At 55.6% G+C, this 12,312-nt stretch overlaps 4 protein-coding genes across 4 annotated transcripts; 1 reads left to right on the top strand and 3 right to left on the bottom strand.

The window, feature by feature from the left end:
* Nucleotides 1-238: 238 nt before the first annotated feature.
* On the bottom strand, nucleotides 239-1,534 carry HMPREF1541_00167 (uncharacterized protein; the record flags this gene model as incomplete). Its single annotated transcript, XM_008712475.1, has 1 exon — nucleotides 239-1,534. One exon carries the CDS (start codon nucleotides 1,532-1,534, stop codon nucleotides 239-241), a length of 1,296 nt encoding a protein of 431 aa, XP_008710697.1.
* Nucleotides 1,535-2,253: 719 nt separating this feature from the next.
* On the bottom strand, nucleotides 2,254-5,586 carry HMPREF1541_00166 (uncharacterized protein; the record flags this gene model as incomplete). The annotated part of the gene is made up of 1 exon (XM_008712474.1): nucleotides 2,254-5,586. One exon carries the CDS (start codon nucleotides 5,584-5,586, stop codon nucleotides 2,254-2,256), a length of 3,333 nt encoding a protein of 1,110 aa, XP_008710696.1.
* A 389-nt stretch (nucleotides 5,587-5,975) lies between these two features.
* HMPREF1541_00165 (uncharacterized protein) lies at nucleotides 5,976-7,265 on the top strand (the record flags this gene model as incomplete). Its single annotated transcript, XM_008712473.1, has 1 exon — nucleotides 5,976-7,265. The coding sequence occupies one exon, from the start codon at nucleotides 5,976-5,978 to the stop codon at nucleotides 7,263-7,265; it is 1,290 nt and encodes a 429-aa protein (XP_008710695.1).
* Nucleotides 7,266-8,733: 1,468 nt separating this feature from the next.
* HMPREF1541_00164 (uncharacterized protein) lies at nucleotides 8,734-11,055 on the bottom strand (the record flags this gene model as incomplete). Its single annotated transcript, XM_008712472.1, has 2 exons — nucleotides 8,734-10,338; nucleotides 10,387-11,055. 2 exons carry the CDS (start codon nucleotides 11,053-11,055, stop codon nucleotides 8,734-8,736), a joined length of 2,274 nt encoding a protein of 757 aa, XP_008710694.1.
* Between the last annotated feature and the right edge of the window lie 1,257 nt (nucleotides 11,056-12,312).

The following is a 12,312-nucleotide window of genomic DNA, read 5'->3' as shown; positions in this document are numbered from 1 at the left end:
GGCCTGCCTCATCCTGTTCACAAGCTGTGCCTGCATCTGTCGAGCACGACAGCGCCAACAGCAACGTAAAGCGCAATACCCTCGGCGATTATCGAACGAAGAGCCACGATACAACCAATTAGCGGAGCTCTTTGAGTCCAGAAGGCTCGATCCATCCTGGGTCAAACCTCCGCCGGAAGCAGACTACGTGGCACCTCCGACGTACTCGCCATGAGCACAATTCTGCCGCAGGGTTGCGTCACAGACGTGCTTGAACGGCATCGGTGCCATTGAGCGCCTTCTCGACCTCAGCGGAAGCATCGTACAGATCCAACCACTTCTCAAACGGAGCCGTGTGGAATGGCGCGTTCTTGTCCGGCTTGATACTGAGATACGCGGGATCGTTGGTCATGAGGAGACCTTGTCGGACCTTGGCGATCATCTTGTCGCTTCTGGCGGCCCAGGACCTACCAATCATGGCGGCATATTTCTGTGCAGCCTCGCAGCGTGGGCGGCGAAGCTTCTCATAAAGCTCCCAGCGACTTCGGAGATCATCCCCGGGCTTCGCATCAGCAAGTAGCTCGGCGATGACTGCCGCGTCTTCGATGCCCATTGCTGAACCTTGTCCAGCGTAAGGAGTCATGGCGTGGGATGCATCGCCGATGAGTACAACTTTGCCACCTTTACTCGACCATGACGGCAACCCAGACACTTCGACCAGTCGCCACTTGTAATACCTCTCAGCTCTATCCAGAATCATCCCAAAACCAGGTACATGGTCAGCAAATCGCTCTCGGAGCCATGACATGTCCTGAACCCAACCCAGGCGAATGTTAGGATTCGGATCTTTACTGATCGGGTAATCGACATCGATCATTTGGAGGTCGAAAGGACCCTTAGCTGGTCCAGCACCAGTGACACTGACCCGACCTGGCGCGCCCCAGAGGCAGATGGCCGGGTTGTTACGATCTACCGCCTGTGTCTCCGGGTGTTGGCGGATGTAATCGTCTGGGACCTGCACCTGGAACACAACCGTCGACAATATGGAGGGTTGGTACGACGGGAACAACGACTTCCGCACGCGAGACCACGTGCCGTCCGCGCCGACCACGAGGTCAGCCGAGACGCTCGAGCCGTCGCTCAGCTGCACGACAGCCTTGGACGCCTCCTCACCCACAGACTCTACGCCAACGCCCTTATGCAGCACCACCCCCCTTTTCTCCGCCTCTTTGATGAACGCACGCTTCATCTCCCGCCGCACCGCATACCTCACGCCACCCCGTCGCTCCATATCCACGAGCGCAAGCGTCTCGCCCGTGCGGAAGTCGCGCAGGTCCGTGTGTCCATTGCTGACGGTCACGCTATCAATGGAGTCCATCATGTCGAAGCGCCGCAGCACGCGCACCGCGTTGGGTTGCAGCTGGATGCCGCTGGCGCTGATGCCCAGGTCGTCATCGTCGCGCCGCTCATATACCGTCACGGTGTGGCCTTTGCTGGCGAGTGCGATGCTGGCCGTTAAGCCGGCGAGGCCGGCGCCGGCAATGATGATGTTCATGGTAGGTTATGTGAAGGGTTGGTAGAGAGCGTTGAACGTGTCAACAGAAGCAGAGACCTGAAGGGAAGATTGTTTGAGGCGAGATTACATCGTGTCATCTCATCTCATCTCAGCTCATCTCGAGGAACCGCAGCGGCCGCTCGAAAGCGGTGCGGTGGGTCCGCTGGCTGTGTTGGGTTCATAAGGCCAACCGTTTCCAAAGTAAGAAGTAGTCCGGCTTACTCCTACTCGCCACCACTGCGACACGAGAACATCGGAGTCATGGCATTATCAGAGATTATATGGCATACACGTTAAATACGATATGGTGCTGCCATTTGAGCCTGATGTCGCATGCTTCAAGAATCGTGGTTCATGTCAAAGATGGACCTTCCATGATTTTGGGGGCGCGTGCTGGTGAGAGAGTGATAGCCACCTTCGGAGCCCCGTTGAGCTACGGCGCCCCGCGGACCCGGTATACTGTGAATATTCGTCAGGCTACACAGAAGCATAGCCTAGATGATGGATGAAGTGTGGCGATGACCGAGGACTTTTGAAACGTTGTACCGTTATACGAATTTAATCTAAGTCAAATCAGATTTAAAACCAAAATATCTCTCGGGCAGTACTACTGTCTACCAAGTGAGCTTGTGGAAGACCAATGGACTCCTGCTGTAAGTGTGCACGGAGCGGCGGCGCGCATACCCAACCACGAGTTCCAAGTCAACAACGATGTCTTCCTACAGCCCATCCTCCCAGCAAAGACAATCACACTTCGGCACCGGACAGTAGGGGTGCGGCTGCGTGCCTGCCTCAACGTCGCCCTCAAACCACTTCCGCGCGTGCGAGAAGTGGAAGCCATGGTTACAATTGACACAGACGACAATGAAGCGGGCCATCATGTCGTCGCGCCGGCGCAATTCCTCCAGCATCGTCTCCTCTTGGCCGTCACCGATGTCGGCATCCTCGGCATCTACCACGGCCGGCGTCTCAACACTGAGACCCCGCAACTTGTCTGTGGCGCTCTTGACGTCCACCTTTGCACTGCCGGCGTAGGATGCCTTCGAGCCCGATCCGTGCTGGTCTCGATCCCGCTCCTTCCTGCCGTCGAGCCCAACGATGGTGCCCACGCTGCCGGCCATGCGCTCGCTCACGTTGGTGCCATCCACGCTTCCCTTCCCCTCTCTGCCGTACCATTTCATGAAACTGCTGTCCTCTTGCCCCAGATGTCCATCGCAGACTCCGCAGCGAGGCATCTTCCGTCCGCACCTTGGACACACGGTGCCCAATGCCGCTGCAGTTGCAGGAGACAATGGGTTGCCTTTCTTCTCGTTCTTCATCCCGTTACCTCCTCCTTCATCCTCCATTCCAGCCTCATGGTGCGCCAGCCCGCTCGCGCAGCCTTGACATACCAGCCTGATCTGCGGTGGGGCCGCCTTCATCAACTTCTGGCCAGTCACGTTATCCCTGGCTGCACGCGTGCACTCGACGTCAAACGCCACGCGCCGGAACATAAAGTCACCTCCCCAGCTCTGCACCTCGTGCCGGTACGTTTGCCGCATGGCCTGGTACTTGCGTAGCAGAGTTTCCTCGCGGACATAGCGTGGCATCGTCGTAGCTAGCGCGCACACGGCGGTCTGTAGATCACCGAAGCGCGCGACATAGCCTTGCAGCAGCTCAAAAGACTTATTACTGCCGAGGCCGGTGAAGTAGATGCCCTCCAAATCGCCATCTTGCATGGCTGCCTTGGTCTGTGCGCCAATGTATGTGGTGAGGGCTGAGTCGTCGAGATGCCGCAGGGCGATGGTAAGGCGGTAGCGGATAGGAAGGGTGCTGCTCTGGGCGAGGACACTGGGCCAGGACGGTTTACTGAGATAGGTGAGGAGGGCGCGGGCAAAGGGGTCGGTGGTTGTGGCTAATGCAGAGGCGAGGAGTGTGCTGCGGTGTTGATCGTCTTCGGGAAGGGAATCAGAAGAGGAATCTTCATCCGAGTCGAGATTGTGTTGATCCTGCGTTGAAACGGGTCTGCGAGCGCGATTTGTGTTGGTGCTGATCGCGAGCGCGATGAAGTGGTGAGTTTGATTGCTGCCTCTGGCTTGCAACGAACGAATAGCAAGGTCGCGGTTGCCGGAGACCAGGGCTAGGAAAGCGGCTTTCGAGTGCTGACTACGGCTCGTGAGGGACCCAGCCCAGCTTTCAAGCTCGTTAGATCCCCAGGCCAGGTTGGAGATATACAGGCAGAGCTGGCGATTGAAGTGGTATTCTGTGGTAATGTGACGGATCGCAGGAAGTTGCAAGCGGCGGACGAGGCCTTCGATCGCTTTGGATAAGCGCATGGTGGCTGGAACCTGTGATGGACCGAGGCTACGGGTTGCCAGCTCGGACGCGGGTAAGTCTTCCATCCAAATGCTGTACACCCCGAGGTAGCTGAGATCCAAGTTATCTTGGTTGAGAACCGATGCTGTGTGCAGCTGCTGCGCCCACTTGCACCAAGACCAGAACCGATTCAAATACCGATTATTGCCAGTGAGACTCTTGTTAATGGTGGGGTCGAGCATGTAGCCAGCCTCGCAGCGAGCCTGGGCGATTGAGGTGAGCGAAATGAGGTCAGGTATGGTGGTGGTGATTTCACGAAAACCCAGATCTTCCTGACGTGATTGGACCTCGAAGGAGGATTTCCCTTTGCTCAAGGCTTCACTCCTGGCTTTAAAATCGGTTGCCTCCTGTCCCTGGGGAGTGAGCAGCTCCGCTCTGGATTTGATCTTCTCGATGCCTTGCCAAAACGATGTCGGGGATGAGTTTTGAAGACTGCCCTGAAAGTACGTGTTGGCGTGCATGATGAACCCTGCCGGATGAAAGACTGTGGGTTCAGGAATGGGCGATGTTGCTGTGGTCCGGATTTCGCCATTTCCACTGAGCGTGATAAGACCAGGCTGACCATGTTTGTCTTGCCAAGTCGTGAAGTCAAAGCATACGACGCGTGATTTTTCATCTTTCTTACCAGATGTATTGGTGTATGGTTTCTCAAGATCTTGCGATCTATCCAAAAAGACCTCTTGTGGGAGTTGAACCTCCCACTCGCTCTCATTTTCGTCGACGGGTCGATATTCCTCGACGACTGCATCCTTTCCCAGCTCGTACACCTTGATCTGGCCTGTGCTGGACAGAACACCCAAGCAGCCACGCTTGGATTTCGAGAATCGCAAGCTCCAGATATTGGCTGGCGTATCAATCGCGTTGCTTAGCTCCAAGGATGACTCGGGCTGCCGACCCTCGTGTATGGCATAGGATGTGGATGTTACACTGGTGCGAGCGATCATGCGTCTATCCCACAGGGCGATACTCGGATCTCCCCCAGTTGGAAAGCATGAGGCAATGAAGTTCTCATCCCGTGGATCTATTGCCAGGTTGTGCACGCAACGAGTATTGAATTGTAAACCAGTATTTGATGCGGCATTGGCTTCTCGCAGGTCATACAGACGAATCCACTGGGTCTTGGATCCCGCTATTAGATGTAAAGGCGAGGTTGGGAAGAATTTAAGACTTGTTATTGCATCACCAGATGCAAGCCGTTGGAGGGGTTCTGCAAAGCCTTTGATGGAGCTTGGGCTCTTTGGAGATGGACTTGACATTGAACTTGAAGAAAGCCGCTGGGAGAAATCCCATACATTAAGACAAAAATCTGTGCGGACGCGGTCGAGACCAGCCGCGAGGAGGTGCCCGGAAGAGAGGCTGACTGCGTTACATGGGCGCTGACTCCTGACTTGAAAGGAGATGCTGCCCGGATCCGGCTGGTCTGGACCAACGATACTCAGAAGCGTTGCTTCGCCACTTGATTGTCCAACGGCCACAAGATTCTCGTGCTCGGGGTGAGGATGCCAGTCAAATGCACGAAAGGGAGGCACTTTGGTGGACGAGGCGAGTGTCTCATATCGGACCACTGGGGAGGCTTTGGAGCTCGGCGAGGTGATACGGCAAAGCTTGAATGATTTGTTGGTCACATCGGCGCTGAGGAAGCGCTGGTCGTTGCTTCCAGACGGCGAGTTTTGGGAGAAGCGGATCGCCGTCTCCATGGTGGCAGTTTCAGGGTCTCGTTGCGGAGCATGTCAGTGCAGTACAGCTTCGAGCACGGCTCCAGCCGGCGTTTGAAGCTTTCCCTGCGTCGGTACAATGTATGCGCGGGTTGTAAATGAATCGAGTGCGTGTAGATGAGCCGACATCTAATCGAAGACGAAACAAAGACGACCTGATTGGCTCAAAGTCTATTATGTAAGTAAGGCAACCCCGAAGGCGGTGAAGCTGGCAGAATCATTTCTACTCCGCAGTCCTTAGAGGTCTGATTTTGTCTTCATTCCCACGTCAATTACTCCCTACAACCATGCCGACTCGACTTGTCTAGTACTATATGCCTGACATCGGGCTGAAATAGCCTATGGTCCCCGTTACACCAACAGACACCACAATGTCTGGCACTCATCCCGCCAAAAAGCGCCGCACCGAGACCTGGTCTCCCGATCGCTCGGCTCGTGGGCTACCACCACCCTCAAATAGGGACTTCTCGAACCAACGCGATCAGAGGTCTTACAATCGAAATGGGAGGCAGTCCTACCGTCCATCCACATCCAACAGTGATCGTACCTCTGCGCCGAAGTCAAAGCCTTACTCCAGATCATACCAGCCTCATGGCCAGAACAATGCCCACACCACCAGATCCCGCAAATCAAACCCCTCCACGCGCATCCGCTCTCTTCGTAAGCAGCTTGCGCACGCCTCAGCTGCCACGCTGCCAGCCAACATTCTGATGGAAAAAGAGCGGGAGCTCCAGTATCTAATAGATACGCAGGCACAGGCTAAGTCATCTGGCCGCGCAGGTCGTCCGGCGGGCACTGGTGTAAATGGTGCGAAAGTTGCGAAAAGAGGTACGAAGGAAAAGAAGATGCTTGGAAAATATCACATGGTGCGCTTCTTTGAGCGTAAGAAGGCTGAGCGAGAGCTGAAGAAGGCACGGAAAGCGGTCGCCGCACTAGAAGCTGAGGCCGAGGGCGGTTTGGGAGAAATGGATGACAAGGAGGCCTCAGCGAGTGATAAGAAGCACAGAAGCATGAAAGAGCTAGCCGATGAGGTCAGGGCAAGGGAGACAGACCTCCTCTACTGCATCTACGCGCCGCTGGGTGAGAAGTACATCAGTCTCTTCGCCGGCACTGCGGGTGCTCCTTCGCGGGAAAATAATCCTACCGAAGCGCCTACATCGGACAAGAAGCGCAAGGCAGACATGCTCGAGGCCCGCGTGCAGAACCCTGAGGTCGTCAGACTCAACACCCGCTCCAATGCATCTGAATCGGACGACTTCCGACCACCCCACTGGCATGCAGTGCGTGCAATCCTTGACACGAGCACAGCCGATCCTTCGGCAGGAACAAAAAAGGAACCTGATGAGCAAGACGTCGGCGTCATGCAGGTCCCCGCCGACAACGACGCCTGGACATCCGTGGCTGTAACTGAGGCTCAACTTCAGAAACTCGATGCACTGAGGGAAAGGCAGAACGCTGCTGGCGACGATGCTGCTCACGCGGATCTGGCGGTCAGAGCCAGAATTTCTGAAGCACGGCCTACCTGGCAGCAGGAGACGGACGCGCCCATCGACCCCGCTGACGCGGACGCGGCAAGCGACGATGACGACCATGGCGGCATGGCGCTGGATGCAGGGGAGGCGAGTGAGAGTGATGGCGATGGCGGCTTCTTCGAGCGGTAGCATAGCGCTGGTGGCCTCGCTGATACTCACAAGCTCTATACGGCAGTGCAGTGACTAGCGAAGATATTCTGCGAGACCGCCAACGAACGCTCCCCAATGCTCGTCGTAGTGATTGACGTGTTGTCCGGGCTCTACGGTGCAGGTGCAGCTACGGCTACTCGAGACCCTAAACAGAGGCACACTGCAAACACCAACCAAGAGCTCCCACGAGGAATAGTATGGCGGCCCGAAAGGCACACACGTCGCGAAGCTCCTACAAGCAAGTGACACACAAGAAGGACCAGCAGAAGATAAAGAGACGAAATTTGATGCCAGTTTTGCAAATGCAAAAAAAGAAATAATTTCCTCATCTCATCTCTCTCTCTGAGTAGTTCACACCATTCATTAAATAATGCCAGATAAAAGCATTTAATACGTGCTCGCGCGCCACATTCACGTTTCCCACCCACATCACAATACCACAACCAGCTGCTTTCATATCAGCCCTTTGGCTATCTCTTCTCTCTGTCTCTCTCTCCGTTCCGCTGAGGCTTTTCTGCTGAGCTTTTTTTTTCCAATCCCATTCTTGCAACGTTGGAGTTGACCAGACATGCTCATGCTCATGCTCCTTTCATGACCTGAATCGACCAAGCAATACAAGTTGACGCGGCAACGGGACAAGAGCGAGAGCAAGAGCAAGATAGGTAGGCGCGTATATGTATGTGTAAGGATGGTGTAATAGTTGGTAGTATGTCCAGGGTCGTCATCTCCTTCTCTCCTAACCCTCGCCGGCCCCCACCCAACGATGCAAACTTGGCATGCAGCAGTCCGTTTTCTCGACCTCTGTGCAGCTCCTTTCGGTGCCGGGCGCGTGAGGTGTAGCCGGAAGTAGGGGCCCAAGGGGGGCCATATAGTAAGCGGGAGGCGCATGAGATGCAAGGTCAGCTTCCGTCAGGCCGCCCTTGCCAGTGGAGCGATAAGCCAGTGACAACAGCAGTGCAGCAGCAGTCAGAATCTTTGCTTGTCTCACTCTCTTCTACTACTCTCTCCTCTTCATCCTCGTCTATCGTCAATTCACTTCACTTGCCTGCTCTTCTCTTCTCGGACATGAAATCAAGGAGGTCGTGGAAACAAGCAGTCCATTCAAAAACGCCGAACCAGCGCGGGCCATCGCGCATATTCCGCTTTCCGTGTCATTAGCTCTCGAAAGCCTTCAGTAACGCCGTTCTCGCTCGTTGGCACGCCGGTGCCTGATGATGATGATGATGATGATGATATGAAATGGTTCCAGATGGATCGCACACTTGGTGGTAGAGGTGGAATAGGAGATGATGAAAAAAATACAGGATACGTGACAGGCTGACTTGATGGGTGTGATTGTCGTTGAAGACAACTCCGTTGCATGCATGAAAGCAGTCGGTCGGCATCGACGTCAAAGACGTGAGAGAAGCTAATTCAGTGCCTCGGTGGTGAGGCCGTGGCGTTGTGCTCATGGCCTGAGACCAGGACCCTTGCCTTCAGGATAGGTGGGAGGAGGGCCCGGAGGGCCGGAAGGAGGTTTACCAGCTCCAGGAGGACCGCCACCGGGTCCCATGCCTGGCTTGCCGCCTGGTCCGCCTGGTCCTCCTGGACCACCAGGTCCCTTGCCAGGACCGCCTGGGCCGCCTGGCCCACCAGGAGGCTTGCCCTTCATGGCCATGCTGGATCGCTTGCGCAGCTTCTCGCCAAAGAGCCAGAGCATGATGGGTACTGGAATTCCAATGCCAACAGCGGCAAGGGCGAGGACTGTGTTACCCCAACCATTGCCTAAGGCTTCGAACATCGCAGGAGCGAACAGTGGGAATGAGAAACCGGCGAGCGAACGCAGGATGGTAACGGCAGCAACTGCGGAAGCAGCGAAGCGAGCATACGTGTCGACGAGATAGCTGGTGACGCACTGGAATGCGGCAATGGTTCCCATGCCAAAGAGAAACAGACCAATGTCGGGTACAATCCAGAAAACGAGGTTCTCCGCTGCCCAGCCATAGATGAGTAGGCCGATGGGGACAAGGAACGAGAAGGGAATGACGACCGGCATACGGAACTCGGGCTTTCCCATACCGCGGGCATCCTTCTTCTTGAAGTATTGATACATCTTGTCAGAAGTCTTGCCGCAGACGGGCGCGCCGATAAAGAAACCGAGACCGAGGGCAATGTAGTGGAGGCCGGAGATACCCAGACCTTGTCCGTATCCGTTAGGGGCAGGACCGTGGAAGAGTCTGGGCATTGTTGACAAAGCCAGGTAAAGGATACCATATGAGAAGGCCATGTAGACGGACATGGCCTGGACAATCGGCTGGGTGAACAACATCTTGAAGGAGCGGCCCATGGTTGAGGCAACCTTCTTCAGCACAGGTGTGTTAAGATCGCCTTCACTCTCAGCACGGTAGTTCTGATCGCCGGTCTGCTTGCGGATTGCCTTGGCTTTCTTGTGCAAAATGTATGGTGCATAGGTCTCCTTCAGTTTCCAGAAGCCGGCAGCCAGGATGAACAGGTCAGCAATCGACACGGCATAGAAGATCCATCGCCAGTCAGAGTACTCAGCAACCCAAGCGCCGACGAGAGGACCAATGGTAGGACCGAGCAAAGGACCCATGGCGTATATGCCCATGGCCTTACCACGTTCCTCGGGCTTGAAGAGATCACCGAGCACGCCACCGCCGATGGCAAGAGGAGCCGAACCACCAATGCCGGAGAGGAAACGGAAAGCCAAGAGTTGCTCCTTGGTCTGCGCAAAGCCGCAAGCAGTGTTGAAAGCCAAGAACATGACGTTAGAGCACTGGAGGACCAGCACACGACCGTACAGCTCGGACAAGGGACCAAGGAACATAGGACCAACGGCATAGGCCAAGACGAAAATCGAAAGCATCATCTGGGTCTCGATGCCTTGTTCAGTGTTGAACTCTTCAGCCATTTGTGACAGTGCTGGCGCAATCATGGACGACGCCAAAGGTGAGATGAAGGTGAAGGAGGCAGTGACCAGAGTAGCTGCCCACTTCTTCTTGTTTGGCCACGCTTTGGGGTTGAGCGGGTCATTGGGGCCAGTGAAGTCGACCTAGGAGGGTTGTTAGCAACGAACACAACGCGTTCGATCATCACGTACCTTGTGCGAATCGGGCTTCTGGTCTTTGCCCAGCAATGGTGTTGGTGTAGGAGGGCCCTTCTCCAGATCAACCTTCTGAGGATCCGCTGATTGCATGCCGTGACCGTGGTCTTCGTCACAGGTGCACCACGACTCCCTCGAGTGCTGAGACTGTTGTTGGCCGGTACGCAGGGACATAGGTCTCTTTTCATTAGGTGAATATGAATTATGCAAGGTGTTCATCGCTAGTGTTTCTTCGGACTGAGTATTAAAGCGCGCACGATGGGGGTCATAGGAGGTATCTTGATTATTGAGGTATCCTTCTGCAAGCAGCCTCTGGTTGGCCACAAAGTCGTTGTCGTCGCTGGGGATGCGCGAGTCGCGGGTTCGGAAGGAGGGTGCAAAGGAGGTGACTGAGTCGGGTCTGTTGTTGGTCGAGTGCATCGAACCTTGGTCGTCATAATGGCCTACGTGGTAGTCAGGTCCATCATCGTACAGCACGGCGAAGGTGATCTCGCTGCTGGCGCGGTCAGAGCCCTCTGCGGGGCCGCCCTCGGCAGGTAGTGACCGGTGCTTGTATGGCTCGGTGGAATTGATGCGTCGAAGCGAGGGGAAACGAGATGCGAGGTTGGGCGTCGATAGAGGACGCAGCAGTCCTTGACCACTGCCCTCCCTTCCGTCGTCCTCCATGGTGTTGGGTGTCAAGGTCGCGCCGAATTGATGGCGGTCGGAGAACGGGTTGCGTGGGCTGTCTGGCGGAGGTTCACCAAAGACAGAGGCGGGTTTTGAAGTGTGTCGAGACCGAGAATCGTAGCCGGAGGCAACTTCCCAGCTCGACCACCTTTGTTCAGCCAGGTTGACTGGAGGGTATCGGCGAACGAGTGTGGGTGCAAGAGAAGTATTACGGATAAGGAGTCAGGGAGTCCTGCGGAATGGGGAGAAGGTATGAGGAGGAGCAGGAGGAGGGCCGGGGCACAGTGGGGGACTAGAACGAAGGACTAGGTGAGTGAAATGAAGAATGACGAGGACAAAGTGTATAATGGTGTACACGATTGTCGAGGGAGAATTAGAGCTGGGCTGAGGAGCGGAAGGACGCTCCACGTCCACGGGCTGTGAGCTGTGGACTCTGGCTAGCGAAAGGGCCGGTGGAGTCCTCTGGGGGTGGACGAGGAAAAAGGGAATCAGCTTTCGCAAAGCGCGCCTAGCCCCGAACCATGGCTTTGGAGTTGATGCTGCGGTCGAATCTCTACCACGCTACCCCTGGTTTAGACGAGGCTGGGGGGAGCAGACAAGAAGTTTGCCGAATCGGCTTCCGAGCTACACCTCCGACTATGGAGCTCGTCGTCCATGAAGTATCTACCTGCATCTCCTCATACATGATCAGGCCGCCGAATCCTCAGTCGGTTGTTGCCAGTTGCCAACAGACGTGCAGTCGCGGCACAGGAGCTGTGTGATGTGCAAGGGGGCAAATGGCGCAGAGCAGCAGAAGAAGTCCGAAAGAAGACAAGCATGTCCGGTGAAGTTGTTAGCGAGCGGAGTTCGTCTGGTGGGGGTCTCTCCCCGACCGTTCAGACCTGTCCAATCGTTCGGTGTCCGATGGAGCCCCAATCTTAACTGCGTCTGCCCTGTCATTTCCTTCAGGCTGACCACAAGGAGCACGCGCAAATAGGTCCCATCATTACGAGTGATCTGCCATATTATAATTACTGCGTCTTGCCACTCGTGCGCATCCGTGGGAGGCCTGCAACATCTTCAGGAGAAAGGCGCGGGTCATCGTATCCAAACAGCGTTGGAGGAGCTTCCTACTAATCACCTGCGGGCTGTAATTTGACCTGCATTGATGGCGTGCTTGCCGCTGCGTGGTGACCTCAGAGTCCGCGGACCATTGCCGTCTCTACGTAGAAGGCAGTCGTTAGGTGCATATTAATAATTCTCCCGGTACGTACC

Source organism: Cyphellophora europaea, assembly GCF_000365145.1.
Source record: "Cyphellophora europaea CBS 101466 unplaced genomic scaffold supercont1.1, whole genome shotgun sequence".
NCBI classification, from domain to species: domain Eukaryota; kingdom Fungi; phylum Ascomycota; class Eurotiomycetes; order Chaetothyriales; family Cyphellophoraceae; genus Cyphellophora; species Cyphellophora europaea.
This window is presented reverse-complemented; position numbering and strand designations above follow the sequence as displayed.